Source organism: Zootermopsis nevadensis, unplaced genomic scaffold, assembly GCF_977971745.1.
Source record: "Zootermopsis nevadensis isolate Lab colony 2312 unplaced genomic scaffold, Znev_1.0 Znev_ptg000061l, whole genome shotgun sequence".
NCBI classification, from domain to species: Eukaryota; Metazoa; Arthropoda; class Insecta; order Blattodea; family Termopsidae; genus Zootermopsis; species Zootermopsis nevadensis.
The window spans coordinates 11,545,086-11,565,049 of record NW_028259192.1 but is presented as its reverse complement, the minus strand read 5'-3'; the positions used below and the strand labels follow the sequence as shown (position 1 = coordinate 11,565,049).

The window sequence follows — 19,964 nt, the reverse complement described above, 5'->3', positions numbered from 1 at the left end:
AAATCTGTCTACATAACACAGCTTCCATTTAGCCGTGACTATTCTATAGCTGGTCTTTGACGGCAAGCAATTTCGATGTATCAAGAAAGCCGTGGCGCAAATATAAATTTGAATTTTTGGAAATTTTTATCAACAACCTGGAAAATTCGTTCTCAACAATACAAATGTAATTTTCAGAATATAGGTACCTGCAGCGATTGGGGGTACGTTTTGTGAAAGAATGTATTATTTATTACTGAAGCGATTGCACTAATTGTTTTATAATACGAGTTCAATGACATTGACAGATTTTTGTGAAGTGCGTTGCTCAGAATATGCCATTAAATAAAAATGATAATAAGTATTAAATTTGTTATCATGTAAAAGTTTCGTGCTCGCTGAAGAACTTTTATAATTCTATGGCTGTAAAATTTGAAAACCTTGTCAAATTTACAGAGGTTAGAATAATATTGGAAGAACATATTGTTAACCTCTGTCACTTGAAAGAAAGGTAAATGGTAGGGTCTTGTGAAAGTTGCCTTGAACTGTTGGAATAATTGTAGCTAATCTGTCAATTTTATGTCTTATTAACAAAATGGCAGTTCCACTTCTGTTTCTTGTTTAACATATGTTAATGACCTGTTCTACATCTTTGGCTGAGGCCTGTGAAGGATCTATGGAATGTTAATAAATTATATTATGTTCTATTTAATGATTGTAAGGTATTTGTAAAATTACTGTAAATGAAGTATTTGAACTACTTAATAGAGAGGAAATCAACCAAATAAGATTAAACTTGGTGTCTTGCAGGTCTTTTGAACAATGGCCAGTCCTAGCCGAGAGAGAAGAGATAATCATAGTCCTGAGGAACAGCCTGATAGGTAAAGCGATTTTTCTTCTTTTCATTTCTTGAGGTACACTTACACTAGAGCACTTAATCGCATGACACAGCTTACGGTACCATTAACTCTCAGTATAAACCCATAATTTTTGTAGATGATACTAATACTATTATTTCACATCTATAAATTGACTGTTTCCATATTTACACGAATGATGTCTGCAAGTTTGAACAATAAATTTACATTACATTTTGACAAAACAAATGTCTTGAAATTTTGTATCGCCAACAAAAATCGATAATCTAAGTATGGGGTATGTAGATAAAGCAATTGAAGAAGTAGAAACAACTAAATTTGTTGGCCTACAAATGGACAATAACTTGCACTAGAAAACATATATTCAATATATTATCCGTAAAGTAAGCTCAGCACGTTTTGTTATGAGGACTGTCACATCATTCATGATAACAGAAACTTTGAAATTAGTCCAGTTTGCTGACTTCCATTTGAATGTGTCAAATTCACATGGAATTGTTTTCTGAGGAAACTCAGCATACAGCAAAAAAGTATCTTACATTCAAAATAAAATCATTAAAATAATGGCAACTACTAAAAGAAGAGCCTTATGTAGGGTACTGTTTGAGAAATGTAATATTCTTCCACTAGCCAGCAAGTTCTTGCTATCATTATTATTTATAGTAGACAACATAGAAAAAATGTCAAGCAAACTCAGATATCCACAATATAAATTCAAGATACAGATATAACCTTCATATGCCAAATGCTTACCTCAGTAAAATTAAAAAAAGGAGTGTACTATACTGGAATTAAGCTATTTAATAATCTCCCTCCCACTACAAAAGTCTGACTCACAATACAAGAAGTTGAAGCCAGCACTGAAAGAATATCTCCTATATCACTCCTTCTGCTCCAGAAGAATTTACCTCAACCAAGAATTCTCAGCTGTTATAAATACATTTAAACAATAGTGGGTATGCTTTCTCATATAATTTTTTTCTTTGTGGTAATAGTGTAGTTGACTGTAAATGACTGTCATGTCTTTGTAATTTATATTTGTATCAAGAACCAGGTATTCTTGCTATGACATGTTCTGCATCCTTGGCATGGTCCTATGATGGTTCTTTGGGATGTAAATAAATTCTTTTCTTTAAGCTCAGTCAATATAGTGACTGACTACAAACTAGATGGCCAAGGTTTTATCCCTGACAGGGGTAGAAGATTTTTCCTGTAGCCTTTGTGCCTAGACTGGCTCTGTGACCCACCCAGCCTCCTATCCAGTGGGTACTGGGGTCTCTTTTTCCTGGGGCTAAAGCGTGGCCAGCTGACCACTTACCATCTCTTTGAATTTATGCAAAACTTAAGTAATAATCACTGATTTAGGTAATCAGATAGTAAACTATTCTGTCAAATAAGTCATACACTTGCCACCCTCAGCTTGTTGCAAAAGGGAAGTAAGAAGACGCCAGCTGAGTTGCTGAATGGTCAGTGGAAATTGCTGATTCAATGCAAACATTTTAAATATTTTAGACCAATTGCAAAAGAATACTGTTTTAGTAAACAATTAAGGGACACCATTTACCTATTACATATAGCAAGGATCAGTAGAAATGATCCCTACCATCTTCAAGTTAAATGCTGCCACTACACTGAAGTTAGGAGGGAAGTAGAAATAGATTTGGCTTTATTGTTAAATGTCGAATATTAAAGGTGTAACAATTTTACAAAAACATTACTTTCTAAATCCTTATTTTGTTCTTAGTTAAAAATGGCAAATAAATATTTTTGTGTTCCATAATTATAAAATGTGGTCTGAAGTAACATTTGAAGTTAAGATTCTGCATTGTGATGTTTCAGTATTTGTGCACAAGATTCTGAGAATTAGGACGTTTCGGATATTGAATAGAAGCTCTGTATTGATTTGTTTTCTTCAACCAAAGAAAAAAAATTCCCATGCCGGGAATCGAACCCGGGCCTCCTGGGTGAAAGCCAGGTATCCTAGCCACTAGACCACATGGGATGAGATAAAGGAGGGAATTTAATTCATGGTTTACCATTTTTTGAGAAACCCTGATAATATTTTGTTTGCACAACATGAAGTATTAAATAATTAGTAAAGAATTATGAGACAGTGCAAAGTACTACATGCATAATCGTGTATATTATCTCAGAAGGCCCAAAAACCGTTAATAGGAAATGATCACTAAGCAACAAACCAAGGTACTAACAACGCATGTCTTATTGATAGAAGATTGCAAATAATCTTTTCGTCCCGCAAACAAAGGAGTGTGCGTGCGTGTGTTTATTTTTGTTCGCGCTCCCGTATGCAAAATTACTTTTGCAAATTGTTGGAATCCACGTGGAGTCTGACTTGTGTTTTAGAAGTTGGTGATTTTTGGATAATGAAGAAGGGGGCTTCGGAATAGAATGAAATGGACAGATACAGTACAGATTATTGCGACTTTCGCCCCTCTTACAAAGTAAAAACTTTGTGAATGTTTGATACATGTTCAACTTTGATTCGAATCCCGCGTTAAGCTGAAGTTCTGTCTTCAGTCTTATTGTATATCTCTAAGGTACTGGAATCGAAAGAGTACATATCATGTGAAAAGGGTACTCACAATCCGGTATGGTCTAGTGTTTAGGATACCTGGCTCTTACCCAGGAGGCTCGGGTTTGATTCCCGGTACCGGAAAGTTTATTTTCCGGTGTGTATTGTTGCTTGTTTATGTGAAATTTGCTTTGGTGTTTCGGCCCGTGTTTAATTTGGTGCCATCAAAACTTTATTTTCATTTTTGTATCGTGGCAAATTTGTATAATGCAATATTTTATCGTTCACTTCAGTTTTAAGAAACTATGCCCGAATCTGATTACTTTGGCTAAATCACGGATTCTGGTAGTGCGGAAGGTTCCATTAATTCGTGATGGTTGTTTGGCTACCTGTTTTGTTTTGGTGCGGAGTCTGTTATAATGTACGTAGCATTTATCCCCTTTCAATTTCAGTTTGTTTTGCTTAGATAGCATGCTATAATAGTGCTGTGTTAGCCTTTCCTTCGTATAATCAGCAGCGAGGCTTAATCAGAAACAGGCAGGCTCCGGCAGCATTGGGATGTCTTGTTATCATCCACAGCAGAATGCCCCTTTTCAGTCCTCTACTCTAAAAGATAAAGGCAGTTGCCAGATTGAGTAGCGTGAGGTTATGGTGCTCTCAAGTTATCTGTGGCAGTACGATTGCAGTTAGGAGGTATATCTTCGTGATTTTATTGTATGAAAGTGTATGAATGAGTATTACTTGTGACAGAAACGAAAGCATTTCCCTCTGTTCTGAAGAATATTCACTGATGCGGTGAAGACGAGAGGACATGAGCAGTTGTATAACTTGACGAACCAGATTATAGTGTTATTTAAGGAAGAGAAAAGTCGCCAGAATTTGTAATTTAACACCTTATTTAGAAAAATTCAAGGCAGTATCTTGCGGAAATTGTCAAATTCATCGCCACACAAATGGCGATTTCATAGTGTTAGTGATAATAAACTCATTTCTTCGGCATGTGAGAATCATGGAGGAAGTAGATTTACTACCACGAATATCAATGCGTTGTAATACCATAGTACCCGAGGCTAAGTTAATGTAGTACTCGTGAACGCCAGTGTGATGTGGTAGCGTGGCCGAGCGGTCTAAGGCGCTGGTTTAAGGCACCAGTCTCTTCGGAGGCGTGGGTTCGAATCCCACCGCTGCCAGCTTTTTTTTTTATTATTATTATTATATTTGTGTCAGTGAAATTACAGCAGTGGAAAATAAAGTAATAATAGTTTGGTTGCAAGGTAGAAACTGCATGTTTTTTTTATTAGTTTTGTGGAAAATACTTTAGATTTTTTATGGAAGCACACATGATTTTACAATGAAATTAGTTTAACTACTTTATTAAGAACATTCGGTAGGATATTGAAATTGAATTTATAATTTTATTTTGATGTGTTATTGTAGAATTTTTGTTTCTCAGTATTGTGCTGTGCATGTGGTTGAATATGTAATAGCATTAGAACAATTTTTGACTACAGTTTAATTTATATTGCTTGAAGTACATGTGTTTAAGAACAATTCTCATCCTCTGATTCTGTGTTGTGTTTTTTTTAAACTCTGTATATTAAATGACTTTCTGATGGTATGAAATTGCAGTCACTCTGATCATGGAATGGCCACTTCCAGGAATGGAGGAAGTGAATACAGTTTAACAAGTCTTGCAGGCCATGATGAATGTTTCTGTTCACTACATCATGCTGAGACCAGTCTTAACAGAATGGAAGCATATTTGGTCAATAATCAACTTACAGACGTTACTTTAATTGCAGGTATATCCTTATTGTTCATTATGCAGGTAACATCTAATAACCCTTGACTTTTAGAAGTGAAGAAAGTAAGGCAAGAATTACCAACTTGAAACAGAATTACATATAAATGTAAACAGTGTCAAGGTAGTGTAGTATTTTGCAATAACATGAGTCTGTGACTGTCCAGTTCATAAGTCATGGTGATGATTAGACTACATGATGCTACAACCCAGAGGACAGCCATCTCTATGCTATTTATATTTTACTTTCTCTTTATGTAAAGAACGTTTTATGGTAATAAACAATTTAACTTTCAGAGTTTTAATGTATGTGTGGGTTTACATACAAAAATAGTATGTTTTCAGAAGTGGCTTTCATGGTTTTGGTAACTTTTATTTATTTACAGAGAAGCTAGTCCTAAGTAGTAAGGCATAGGCTCAGTGTTAACTGGGATAGTATCTTAAAATATGCCACAATTATCTCCTAAATGTTTACCATCTTTCACTGTTATTTGGTGCTGTATAATCCCTGCAGTTACAACAACAGTGAATAGCTTAAGAATCAATCAACAGCGCATATGAAAATGTTAGTATGTATATTATGTTTTTCATAATTTTCTCATTATCTTATATTGCCTTTTACTGTCATTCTGTATCAATATATGTACTAACCTTTGTCTTATGGAAATAGAGGATATAAATCCATGTACTATAGGGCTGCTGGCAGACTTGACTCCAGGATTAACAGTTTAGCTATAAGCTGCTGTGACATACAGCCAGGTGGGCTTTGCATGATCAACGATGCATGATGTAAAGGTTAATAACATGCCTGCAGTCATTATATTTTTCTTTAGTTCTACTAGGGCTCATTTCAGCAGTAAATACTCGGTTATCTTCAATGATCTTTATCATCTCTTTAGCTACTTATTGCTCATTAAAATGTCTTTAATTTGTTTAATCAAAATTAATTACCAAGTGTGTTGGTGAAGAAAATGTCTTTAGTTTCTTCAAATATCTGTGTTAGATGTTTAACACCTTGAGAATTTATTTCTGATTATTTATAACTGTTAGTATAAAAGCTGACTCATAAAAATCCCTTATCCTACCTATTACTAATCTTTGGATACCATATTTACAGGTTCTCGTCATATTCCTGCACATCGTCTTGTCCTAAGTGCTGGTTCAGAATATTTTGCTGCTATGTTCACAAGCGATCTTCGTGAAGCAACACAAAGTGAGGTGGTTCTCCAAGATGTGGATGGGGATGCACTTTGGATGCTTGTCCATTATTGTTATACTGGTATAAATTTGTGTGCTTACTGTCATCAAATATGATATTATAAGGATTTCATGGTAGAATGCATAAAACCTATTACCCTATTCAACAGACTTCAGTCTGCGTAGGTGGGATTAAAGTTTAGCTCTTGACAGTAAGTGAAAATGCTAATATGGTGTGATCAAAAAATCATGAAGCCCATGTTCAAATATTTATTGATAGTTGCAATTCAATAGTTTTGATTAGATTATTAAATATACATTACTGCTGTGACTATACAAGAGCCCACACAGCCACTTCATATTGTAATTTTAACGGTGGTAGACACAAAAAAATTAACATTTGAAATGGCTATTCTGAAAGGGCTCAATGTTTCCTATTTCTTATATCATTGTTTATGTTTTGTACGGGTTGATAATTTCATTATTTAACAAACATAAATACATTTGCAAAAATGATACATATAGAAAGTAATGATGACTTGTGTGCTGTATCTTCATACAGGTCGCATTGAGCTGCGAGAGGATACAGTGGAAACTCTCTTGAGTACTGCCTGCCTTCTTCAGCTCACTGCAGTTGTGGATGCGTGTTGTTCATTCCTTATGAAGCAACTCCATCCTTCAAATTGTATTGGTATACGGCTTTTTGCTGACACTCAAGGCTGTATGGATCTGCTCAAAGTTGCACATAATTTTACAACTGTAAGGACTGTTGCTAAATATTCTCTTTCAAGTTTTGAGTGTAAGATATTTGGGTTACAATAATACTGGATTGAAAAGGTGCTGATTTTGGGTTACATCATTCTTTTTTGGCAAACACAAGTAATAACAGCAATTAAATAAAGTAAAAGCCCTTAAATATTATTTTTCTGTATAGGATTTGAGGTTTTCACAGCAGTGAGTCTGTAAATGGCTGTTTTCTGGGTTGCGCCATGTAGTCTGGTAGAAGTTTACTGACATTTTAGAGGTCCATGCTGCCCTGATGATGGAAGCAGCAAGGACGTCTGAAACATCGGCAAACATCTCCCAGGCTACATGGTGCAACAACCCAGAAGACAACAATCTTCAGAGTCACTGTCATGAGAACCTTAAATCCTGCAATGAGTTTATGTTTTAACTTCATGCATTTTACTGCAGTTGAAATATGACTCTTTCCAGTCATGTACTGCATGTACATTATTTTATATGGTACCCTCGTGTTACTTGTAGCAGGAAAGATAAAACACAAAAAATGCAATTTTATATATTTATCTGCCCGCTATTGAATCTTTTTAAATATGTTATTTATTTTAATTTCATCTCTCAGGAACATTTTATGGAGGTTATTCCAAACCAAGAGTTCCTCATGTTACCAGCAGATGAAGTTGCCAAGCTTTTGGCATCTGATGATCTCAATGTGCCTTCAGAAGAGGAAATATTTCATGTAAGTCAAAAGAGAGTTTGATGTTATGCAAGTAAAGTTTTGGTAAGAAAAAAGACTCTCTGACATTAGTGAAGAAGTGATGAGATAATTACAATACTTACTGAAGTACAGTGTGTCTGCTGACAAAGTTGTTGACAACTGTCAGTTTCCTGCTCTCAACAAGAATTGCATGACTGTACCAGGTGTTTCAAGATTTTCTCAATTTTTCATGTATCACTCCATAAACGCAATAAGTTTGACTTACCTTTGTGATATAAGACGTGCTGAAAATGATACTAGACAGACACATACTCTCCATACCATTATTTTCAGCTGGAAATGCCAATGCACCACAGTGTTTACGTACTTGATATGGTACACCTATTATAAAATCTAATTTTCATTGAACACAGTTTCTCCAAATTTTCTGCATCACTGAGTAGTTCACCAGTGTTCTTTCTGATCTTGATACATATTCTTGTATTGTAAACAACCTTTTACATATTATGAATTTCATTCATATTTGCTGCACATTGTAATTCTAACAAAGCCTCATGATTTTGTTCACAGTCACATCACTAACTCTTGCACTGTTTTTATCATCTTTCTTCTATCACATTTGTAATTAATGTGCACTCATTGCTTTTATAATCAGTTATGTTGTTATTATGTTGTTGGTAGAGCCATTTTTACCACATTCTTATGCAACATGACTACATTTTTGTTGTGTAAATAGATATATGTTGAAATATCATTTCTTTCCTTTCTACTTAAGTATAACATTTAAAGGAATTACCAGTTTTTCTTGGAGACTATGTAACAAAATCGTATTTCAGATGTGACTGTTTTTTACTGCCTGATTGCAATGTAACATAATGTGTTTTTCTCAGGCTTTAATGGTGTGGGTGAAAAGTGATGTTGCTTCTAGAAAAAAGGATGTTAGCCGACTGCTCAGTCTAGTCAAGCTTCCTCTTCTTATGCCGTCGGTAAGATAACATTGGTTCCCAAATCCACAATTAAAATACAAAAATATTTTACACATTCAATGTTAAAAAATAATTAAGACATCAGTACTCGCCCAGTGGGAAAGGTGGGCCTGAATATTTGAAACTAGGTGACTTCCTAGGTTGGGTAATTGATACAGTAACTCATAAGCCACTTTCAAGCTGACAGCAATTACAGTACTTTGATGTAATTTCTGTCATTGCTGGAAAAGTTTCTCACACGGGTATATTTTGCCAGAAAGGAATAAATAAAACATCAGTGGTTGGTTTTGAGAGTTTCACCTATTTGTTTTGGATACAAATTCAAAAATAAAGAAGGTGCAAAACTTCAAGATTAATGTATGTGATGTAACACAGTGAAGTTCCATTAGGGATTCCTGGGTTTTTGTAGAAAGATGACATATCTCTCACCACTTTGGTATGTGCCATCTAGTTTGGGAACCACTATTCTTATGATATGGGTTGTGACATTTTTATTCAGTTAATGGTTGTTGATGCCTTATATCTGGTTTTGAATCTTATATTTGTCAGCATGGAATACAAAGTATGTTTATTTTGAGAATTATGATGCTTGATATTTAATTTGTTAACAAGAAGTAAGTTTTTGAAGTTTGGTGTTTGAAAGTAATTAGATTTTCCTAGATACTCCTGAAATTTTCATGCTCTATTTTTGTATACATATTAATAAGTCGTTTGATTAATCTGTTTTTCTTGGCCCAGTTTATTGCTGATTACATAGAAACAAACCCTCTATTTCGAGAGGACCGTGTTTGTCAAGACCTTATTATGGAAGCCTTGAAGTATCATTTGCTCCCTGAACGCCGTCCAATGCTCCAGTCACCTCGCACTCGTCCAAGGAAGTCCACAGTGGGGGACTTATATGCTGTTGGGGGAATGGATGCAAACAAAGGTAGGTTAACATAATAAGTCTCAGGTTTTTCAAGCATGGAGTGCTTTAATTTGTGCATTAATTCATATGCATTGCTAAGCATATATTGTCTCCTAGATCAGGTATAATATATGTCTCTGCAGAAATGCTGTTTGTGTATGTGTGTTCTCTCTCTCCCTCCCCTCTCCCCACGCCCTCTTCCCAGGACTATGGGTCAGACTTTAACTCTAGGGTTTAATGATGTAATGATTTACTGTGTATATGCTGTGCTGAATGGACAATACATTTTTAATCATCAATGAGAACAGCTGGCCTGTATGCAAAAATTAAACCTAAGAATTTCCAAATAAGGAACAGGAGTTCTCATCTCTAGTCATGACACTCACTTATATATTTGTTATTATGTTCATATTCTCACTTTATAGTCAGGTTTTTTATTGCTACTTTACAACTAGTAATTATTTAGGTTGAAAGAATTAAATTGGTTTTGTACAGTGAATATATGGAGTATTTGGTGTTGGCACATTTTTAAATTTTTCTTTGTAACTTTGTCTTGTGGTTTCGCTGTCATAACATAATATGTTTTTTCAGTTTGCTGAATGATGAACTAACTGCCCTTCCTCTCATATCTTTATGGTTGAAGGCTGTCAAAATAATTGATGTTTTATATATTTAAGTAATTCTAAATGTAAACAAATAATGTGAGCTTTATTTGTTTGTTTTAATTGGATGTATCATTTAGATTGAGTTCTTCAAGAACTTAGGTCTGAAGTTCAAGCCTAATCACATTTTTCAATTTTCAATGAACTTTTAGCATCATTTGCTGAAAAATAACCTAAATATAAATGCTCTTCACATATCTTGCATATCATGGCTCAACTTTTGAAGAATTATTTATCACCTTTTTTTAAACAAGTGTATTTTTGAGCGTGTCTAGTAAACAAGGTGCATGGTCTTAATTTGTACATTTAATAATAAATGTTATTCAGAATCACATTTTGCTTGCAGAAAATAGTAGTAGTAAGAGGAATAAAGAATTCTGTTATTCTTTCAGGTGCAACGAGTATTGAGAAGTATGACCTAAGAGCTAATACATGGAATCATGTGGCCAGCATGAGTGGACGTCGTTTACAGTTTGGCGTAGCCGTGGTTGATGGACGCCTCTATGTTGTAGGAGGACGGGATGGTCTTAAAACTCTCAATACTGTGGAATGCTATGATATCAAAAGCAAGACATGGACCACTCTTCCACCAATGTCTACACACAGACATGGTCTAGGTAATTACTGCTTACATCTTCAAGTTGTTGTATAGAACAGTAGTGACAATACAGCATTGATTCAGGTTCTACCTTACACAACAAGTGCACTTACTAATTTTTTTCAGACTGTTGCAGAAATTTTTTATCTCACACATTTACTTACCTTCGCAGCTGATAAAGTCTCTCTCATGTGGGATCACATTACCAATTGTCCTTGCCCAACATCAAGGAAGTAAATCATGTTAAATGAACTTCTTCATACTTTTAGAGATGAGAGCCAGCTTTTCACACTTGCTCATTTCTGTTCTTTATTTTAATTCCTTCTTCACCTTACAGATGATGTACTGCTCTTTTTCACTCACTCCTTTCCATTCTTTAAGTATATTTCTTCTTACCCATTTGGATGATGTACTGCACGACAAGAACCCTGTCTGCAGCGAGTTGAAATGTTGTGTGTTAGAGTTTAATTTTTTATTTTGCAGGTGTTGGTATATTAGAAGGCCCTCTGTATGCTGTAGGTGGCCATGATGGTTGGAGTTATTTAAACACTGTTGAACGTTGGGATCCCCAGGCTCGACAGTGGAGCTACGTAGCACCCATGTCTACTCAGCGATCAACTGTAGGTGTAGCTGTACTCAATACCAAGTAAGTCAAGTTGTGTCTTCAAAGTATTTAAAATTACTGCTTTGTTCATTGTAGGGCACCACACACATTGCTGTTATATTTGTGAGGTCTGACCTGATGAGGTTTGCTAAGCATATAACACTTTAAAGACCCATCTGTAATGTCTGTCCAATGATTAAGATGCACAGCACTAACAATTGCAAGATTTGACCCCACTTTGAAAATTGAATATATTATAGAAAATATTCTTCTGCAGGAAACTTTGCATGTGTTTCACTTGTTTTATAGGTTGTATGCAGTAGGTGGACGTGATGGTAGTTCATGTCTTAGAACTGTGGAGTGTTATGATCCTCACACAAACAAATGGCTATCGTGTGCACCGATGGCTAGTCGGAGAGGTGGTGTAGGTGTTGGAGTGGTCAATGGTTATTTGTATGCATTAGGAGGCCATGATGCATCAGCTTCAAATCCTTCAGCACCACGTTTTGACACTGTTGAAAGGTTAGTCAATAACTAGCCATTGTGTCTGAGTTAAAAATGGAATCTCAGTTTATACAATATGAATGTCTATTTTACTGTTGTACTGGCCATGAGTTGGTCTCACATAATACTGACCATACTGACTTGTTCCTCCTCCTGCCCTACCCCATGGTGGCTTCCTGTAAATAATAAAACACTAATGAACTAGAGATCTTCTTGAGAAGTTAATAATCACTCATCCAGTCAATTTATTCCCCACTTTTTATAGACTCTAAAACTTCTTGACGATGGTGAAGAGTCAATTGAATAAAAATTTACTTGGATATTATCCATCGTCTAGTAAATATAAAACGTAAAACGACGTTTCAGAGATGGGACTCTATCTCCGTCTTCAGGTTCCTACACAGTTGGGCCCACTAGATAGAGCTAATCCCTATCTCCGGATATAGGGATTAGCTCTATCTAGTGGGCCCAACTGTGTAGGAACCTGAAGACGGAGATAGAGTCCCATCTCCGAAACGTCGTTTTACGTTTTATATTTACTAGACGATGGATAATATCCAAGTAAATTTTTATTCAATTGACTTTTTATAGAATGTAAAGTCTATTATGGTATTTCTTGATTTGCCATATGGACCAGAAATTTGGACTTGGATCCAGAGATATGTAAGAAGATTTCACCACCGTGAAAACCTCATATCCTACTTCCTCCTCCACCTAGGTCTACTCCTCTCAAGAATATGAGAGAATGTGGAAGGAGTGGATACAAGAGAAATAGGACTAGTTGGAGGGAGAAAAGTTATGCAAAAGAGTGTGGATGAGGCTTTGTAATAAGATGACTCACTTTGGTGGAAACATCCATAAATGATGGCAGTCTTGAGTACATTTTGTATTTGTGCACTATATTCTTTCTGTTCAACTGTCAGTAAGTTTACAGCTGGTGTATGTATGATTTAATTTCTTTTATGTCTGAAAACAATCTTTAATAAGTGCCATTAATTATTATGATCAAATGTTCTTGCTGTAAACATATTCTGTAAAATGATGTTTGGTTTTCACAGATATGATCCAAAGACAGACACATGGACACAAGTTGCCTCTATGAGTATAGGAAGGGATGCCATTGGTGTATGCCTGCTTGGGGATCGCTTGATTGCTGTCGGAGGTTATGATGGTCAACACTATCTAAAATTGGTTGAAGCATATGACACTCAAAACAATGAATGGCAACAAGTGAGTTACAGTTGTCTTTAGTAAATACTTTTTAATGTGAATCTTGGCTCTGTGCTTTTCTTGTCAGTAATGAGTATAATTTACAACACTTTTAGAGCAGTGACAGGCTTCCCTAACAAAGAAAATAATCGTTTTAAACTACCTGTGCCAAAATGAAAATATCTGAGAACAGTAGTTCCAAGTAAAAGTAATTTATATGGGAAAATTAGCATCAGAATAAATTCAGGACACAAATTTTATTATCCTCTTCATTCATCTCTTTTCCTACCAAAAATCTAAAATTTAAAATGTATAAAAATTATAATATTACCCCTTGTTTTGTATAGCTGAGAGCTTTGTTTTGTATGTGAAGAAAGAACAGAAACTGAAATTAATTTAAAACTTATTGCGTAGACTGTTTGGACTCGGAGAACTGAACGGTCATGTAGAAGAAACACAAAACATGGCAAAAATGTGATATGGTAACCTCGTGAAATTGTAGGATAATACTGGTACAGTTTAACCTCATTGTGTGAAGAAATCATAAAGTTTCTTGGCAGTCATACTTGATATTCAGATTTTTCATGAAGGAGGTATATATTCTTATTCTTTTTATTTCTCCATTGTCTTGTCTTTGAATAGTGGTAACTACATCCAATACAAGCCACACAGCAACTTGTGTGGTCAGGATAGTTGCAATGATGCAGAAAGTCAGTAAATCACCCTTAATGTTGCTACCATCAGCACGTAGTCTGTGTGCACTTCTGAACAAAAGGCACTGATTACACACATAATGTATAAGGATAAACAGAATGTATACATTCCTTCTTCCCTATATAATACTTAAAACAGTGTAAGAAATAAAGAAGACAGGTAACAAACATAAAGAGTAAGATTGAACAAAACTTAGTGGTAAAAAGAATTTTTTTCTTAATAGGTTATACACTACATGTTAAAACACCCAAACTATACCAGCGTCACTGTTCTTATGCAAATGACAGTTGTGTTATATGGAAACTAAATATGAAGATTTCTGTCTTCTGGGTTGTTGCGGTGTATAGTCTGGTAGATGTTTACCAACGTTTCAGGTCATACTGCCTCCGTCATCGCCCAGATGACGGAGGCAGTATGACCTCTGAAACGTCTACCAGACTACACAGCGCAACAACCCAGAAGACAGAAATCTTCATACTCTCCGCTGTGATAACCTCAAATATTACGAAACTAAATATCATTGCTGTGTGCAAAAAAGGGTATAAATCTTGCATATTACCCATATTTTATTTCAGACTGAGTGTAGTTTTCTTCAAAACTAGGTTTAACCTAAAATGTTACCAGATTGCACACCCCTAACCTAAGATTTAGAACATGTTCTTGTCAATAAATATTTAACGGATGGGAAAATGTTAAAAAGTAGAATTTGTACTGTGTAATGTGATATTATACAGGATACTGCATACATGTAGGCACGATCATATGCCATATAATGTAGAGTAAGGAATACCCAGATTTAGACTATGTGCTTGCAGCTTTAAGCTTTTCTTTGAAAGTAGAATATCACTGAGAAGAGGGTGACTTTTTATTATGTGCTTATTTCTTCAGGTTGCTCCACTTAATACTGGAAGAGCTGGAGCATGTATTGTTGTCATCAAGAATCCACTGCCTTGATCTCAGTTCAAGATGAGTGATGCAGACATAGTAGGTTTTAAACTCACATTACTGTATGCTCATACTATATCAAGATAACTAAAAAGTTACTGTGTTTTATACCCTTCTTCCATTGGGAACATAAGTTTGATTAGCAGGATCTTTATTGCTTGTTTTATTTGAAATATTATTAAATACTGATAGCATACACACAGATAGTGTGTATATTAACTCTATCGTCTTCTTTAAAAAATGCTATCTTGCAACACGCCATATAGGCACTTGGGGCAGAGAGGAGGTATAGCTTCTATTCATTCTTAACCCTGGCACTAGATAAGGGGGAGTGGTCAGCATCTACAGTATTTAATTCTGCTTATTGAAGGTTATGTAAATCTGATGTGCACTGATTGTGTCATGTCAACCATCTTTTGGATTTTTTAAATTGGTTGGTTCATTACCAAATTACATGTAAATGTTTAGTACAGTCAAAATTTGTAACCATTCTAGTGGTTTCCAAACTCTTTGTGAAAATAAGTGAAGGACTGCGGTTCTTTTGAATATTATTTAATAGTGAAACCATCTACATTTAGTACTAAACTGTTGCATATGATTACACATTTATTCTTTCATTTTTAGACAAACAGCCGTGAATAAGCAGATTTTGCATAAATTCATGCACCATTATTCAGGCAGCTACTCTTCTCTGTAATTTAAGATACCAAGCACAGTATTACTTTCAGTACCATATTTTGAAACATTCCATTAAGTAGGACAACAGTTGCCTGAACAAGCAAACATGAACTGATGTCAAATTATGATCTTTGTTAAAATACTTTTGCTTATATGTACACATAGTGAAGCCTGTAATTATCATCGTGCTGTATACTGACTTTTGGTGGCTTGGAGAGCTCTTTCCAATGGTACTATTAATTATCATCTTGCTACTAAACTAAAAGAGATATGTGAAAATGGTTACAGTTAAACGTTTTATGTAAATAAGTAATTCTTAATTTAATTTTCAGAGAAATTGTACTTCAAAGGTATGATGATACTGTTCAAATCTTTAATCAAATGTTTAAGAACAGTTTTTAAATTTGATATATACTTTAATTGTCAGGACTTTTTCCATTATCTTTTCTTTAAATGCCCATGACGTTTCGGAGGCTCGTTCTGTCTCCATCTTCAGGCAAGAGGTACCTACTCTTTTGGGTCCTTTAGATGGAGCTAGTCTCTATCATTGGTTTTTAAAAAAAAACAATGGTAAAGTCCTGACAATGAATAATTTTAAGTGTAAACTACCGTCATCAGAACCCTTTAGAATTGAATTGATATATGTATACTCTTGGTAAGCACATTGATCATAAAATAGCATTGTCTGCACAAGATATTAAGGAAATAAAGCAATATGCATGCCCAAAGAATATTGATAATGTTTCAGAGGACATAGTGCCTCTAGTGTCAGGGCTGCAGTGAGGATTATCAGGAATTAGTTGATGTATATGGAGACAGGAGATGGATAAACTTATGGGAATTGGCAACTCAGAGCCATGGGATGAGATGGAGAGATGTAGCCATGTCGAAGCCAGTAGTGTATGGCCACTTTTTCCTGTTGGCCTGGATGTGGCTTTATCTCCCTTCCTCATCCCACCAAAAAGCAGGTAAGCATTAATAATGAATTGCTATGAAAGCTTAAAATTAATTAATGTACTTGCACTGTTGATGGTTTAAATATGGTGGGTTTCAAATAACTTTCATTTTTCTGTATTTTGCATAATGGTTGATGAATGTGTATGGATATCCATGTGTAAGTATGGTAATTAATGATGCAATAACATTATAAATGTGTTTTTTTTTCATTTTCATTCTCCAGCTAATTTTAGATCTATGTTGTTGAAATACAGTGTTAACATGACTATTTATATTGCATTTTGTATATTATAGTGCTGTACTCGATCAATAATGTTTTTGTAAACATTTTTATAATATATCCTGTAGGTGTTAAAAGTTCACTAAACATTAAATATTTTTCCATCTGGAAATGAGAAAGTTAAAAAAACAATAAAATAAAGATAGGCATAGATTCAAAATGGTGGAAATGATACAAACTTTTATATTTTTATATGTTATTTGTTTCAGCAAAAGTATAAATGTTGGTTTCAAAGAAAACATTAATAATCGAAAAGAGTGTCCCTTGTATTGGTGTGGAGCTGATACCTATATCAAGATTAGAGAAACTGCCATTATGTGCTCAAATACAAAGTATTCTGTAATTTTAAATTTATCTAATAATATGTATACGCACCCCAATTAATGTTCAAATTTAAAGACACAATTCAGTATATATTCTGAATTATGTTTACTTCCAGAAATTTTAGCCTTCTAATATACAGTATATGTCTGCTTATAGAATAATAGAATAGATAACACTTATATATATGTAGACATTCCGACATCAGACATTCACATGTGAAACTACTATTGTTTATACTTTGCTTTATCATGTAACATACAATATACACTATATTGTGGTTAGCATGTGATTAACTGTAGTGTCTCACTTATAAAGGCACACTACATGACTATACAATCTTATTTAAATGCCAAAAAGGATAATACTATCTGGAAAAGCTCACTAAGTCAGACTCGTATAGTAGCTTTCTGACTTTTCATTTTGCCTATGAATCAGGCTTGTTATGAACTTCATATTGTCTTTAGACAGTAACAGTAGGAATGTACCATTCTTGAAAGCACTTGATATATTGAACTACTTATCTTAGTAGACTGCTGAATGCATTTTGATTCAGTAAAAACATCTCATTTATGATGTTATATTTGTTTTAATGTGTGCAAACTGTAATATTTTATATCCGCCTTAAGAAATAAAGAAAAATTTAACTTGAGCAATCAGAATTACATACTTAAAAGTATGAGAGATGTTTAAATTAATTGACCTGTGATACACTCTGCATAGTTATTTGTGTACAATTTATAAAAGCCTCAGTGGTTATCTGTAACTCTTGAGGATATGAAGCCATTCCCATGTAGTAGCAGATTAGCTATCTCATTAAATTGTTTCAAAGCATTCTGAACAAGAAGATGGTTGTTTTCTGGGTTGTTGCACTGTATAGATGATGCTGGAGGCAGCAGGAACCTCTGAAATATCAGTAAATCTCTATCAGACTACATGGCAAAACAGTCTTCATATTTGCTGCCATGTTGACCTCAAATCTCACAGTTCAGGACAAATTATGGGTTATAGTTTGATTTATTTTATCTTGTTGATGAAGTTATTCTGCTACTTTTATGTGCACTTGTGGTCTTAATAAGTTTTTTAAGGTGAAATGGAAGGTTGCCCCTGATGGTTAACTAAATACCAAGCCAGGAAAATGTATGAAGGAATGAAGGTATAGCACCACCTGTTCCTGACCTTAGCATTAGAAGGATTTGAATGGTGAGATTCATGCCCTGGTTCTTTACCTCTGAGGAAGGAAGCTTGGTACTCTTCTTCTTCTATGACTCTCTGGTCTGTATGCGGTCCATGGCCTCCTCAATTCTCCTCTTCCATTCGGTCCTCTGTTAGGTCCGTCTGTCAGAAGCTTTGATCGAGGTTTCAAAACATCTTCCTTTTTACGGTGCAAGGTTGTTAGCCTTGCGACCAACCCCCAACCTGGAGGACCAGGGTACCTGTTTTAGTCTGACCTCTCCCTAGGGAGGCCCTACCAGTAGCTCTTGGGGTCACTGAGGTACTCAAGCCCCACCACCACGACAAGGTGCTTGGTACTCACTGGATTCAATAGTGGGTTGGTCCAAGACTGAGTCTGGATGTTATGGTGGGGAAGAAGGAAAAAATACTAATCAGAAGCTTTCATATTGATTAACATTAATAGTCTTCTTGGGTTATCAGCCTTGTCTTATGGTTATGACTTACTGACATTTTAGGGACCATCTCTGTTTCCGTCATCAGGGTTATGATGTAACTCTGTTTCCAGACCATCCCACACATATGCCTGCCCAGTGCCCATGTTCAAAGCTGAGTGGGAGTCAGTGGGTCAGTAGCGGACTGGTGGGCAGAATCAGGTGCTATCTTGGCTTGACCTTGCTTCTGGATTGGTGTTTCTCTGCGTTGCTTGAACACTTGAGGACTGACTGAGAATGAAGCCTCTGTCTTAGTAACCTTTCTTGTCACATGGTCTTATCCAAGATAGATGTGCTACTGAAATCAATGTTGTGTTGTCTTTCAAGTCTATGCTCTGCTGTGGTGGACATCTCTGGTTGGCCCTGACATATGTATCTTATGTGTTCATTACTTCTGGTTTTGATGAAACATAAGTTACATGGCTCTGCCAGTATTTGAACCCTTTGATGATACTTCGTGTCCTAATAGTCCCTGTTTTTTTTATTTGTTTCATATTTGCCTTTATTTATCTTATCATGTAAAATTGTTTGAAGACTTGGTATAGTTGTTTGCAGATGATAATTTCTTCACATGATACCAATATATAGCCTTCTACTTTCCTTTAAAAGCAAAAAGAGACTGATGATGTTATGTTTGTGTGTGTGTGTGTGTGTGTGTCCTACCAAATAACCAATTTTCATGAAAATTGCAAGAATACCATGCCACACCTTCAACTTTTAATTTTAGTTTATCAATAAACAAACATGAAGGCTACCTAGCACTTTCCAAGTGGATACAATAGCAGCATAATCTAATGTGGGACACTGAAATTGATGTTTGATAAATATGAAGCTTCTGTTGAGGTAATTTTTTTGCGGAATAGAAATAATAGCATGATGACCTCTGCAAGCCCAATCCATATTTAGTGTTGGCCATAATTAATGTACAATCGCTAATAGACAAGTGCAATTTATGTAGGGATGGAAGAGCTGTCACATATGCGTAATTCCGGCACTAGAGCAGACGGACATAAGGGCGAAACAAACCAAATAGCGTATTGCAAATATATTTTTAAAAAACGAAAAACAAACCGATGTTTTAGGTA

At 35.2% G+C, this 19,964-nt stretch overlaps 1 protein-coding gene, 1 long non-coding RNA gene and 3 other non-coding genes across 10 annotated transcripts; 3 read left to right on the top strand and 2 right to left on the bottom strand.

Annotated features, from left to right (window-relative positions):
- Positions 1–58: 58 nt before the first annotated feature.
- On the top strand, positions 59–17,864 carry LOC110838177 (kelch-like protein 5). 6 transcript variants are annotated; one of them, XM_022081127.2, is made up of 13 exons: positions 59–203; positions 790–860; positions 5,020–5,192; positions 6,309–6,470; positions 6,951–7,147; positions 7,752–7,868; positions 8,738–8,833; positions 9,572–9,761; positions 10,795–11,019; positions 11,484–11,646; positions 11,914–12,126; positions 13,167–13,338; positions 14,920–17,864. In XM_022081127.2, exons 2-13 carry the CDS (start codon positions 802–804, stop codon positions 14,983–14,985), a joined length of 1,833 nt encoding a protein of 610 aa, XP_021936819.1. In that variant the 5' UTR covers positions 59–203; positions 790–801; the 3' UTR covers positions 14,986–17,864. The 6 variants fall into 6 exon arrangements, with proteins under 6 accessions (XP_021936819.1, XP_021936837.1, XP_021936829.1 ...); XM_022081145.2 differs by having other exon boundaries at positions 62–166; XM_022081137.2 differs by lacking the exon at positions 59–203 and adding an exon at positions 240–490.
- On the bottom strand, positions 2,788–2,859 carry TRNAE-UUC (transfer RNA glutamic acid (anticodon UUC)). Its single transcript has one exon. It is a non-coding gene; the product is annotated as a tRNA-Glu (tRNA).
- TRNAK-CUU (transfer RNA lysine (anticodon CUU)) lies at positions 3,463–3,534 on the top strand. The gene has a single exon. It is a non-coding gene; the product is annotated as a tRNA-Lys (tRNA).
- On the top strand, positions 4,499–4,580 carry TRNAL-AAG (transfer RNA leucine (anticodon AAG)). Its single transcript has one exon. It is a non-coding gene; the product is annotated as a tRNA-Leu (tRNA).
- LOC147871199 (uncharacterized) lies at positions 16,960–19,955 on the bottom strand. The gene is made up of 2 exons (XR_015532552.1): positions 18,442–19,955; positions 16,960–18,117 (listed from the first exon to the last, which is right to left on the bottom strand). It is a non-coding gene; the product is annotated as an uncharacterized LOC147871199 (long non-coding RNA).
- Between the last annotated feature and the right edge of the window lie 9 nt (positions 19,956–19,964).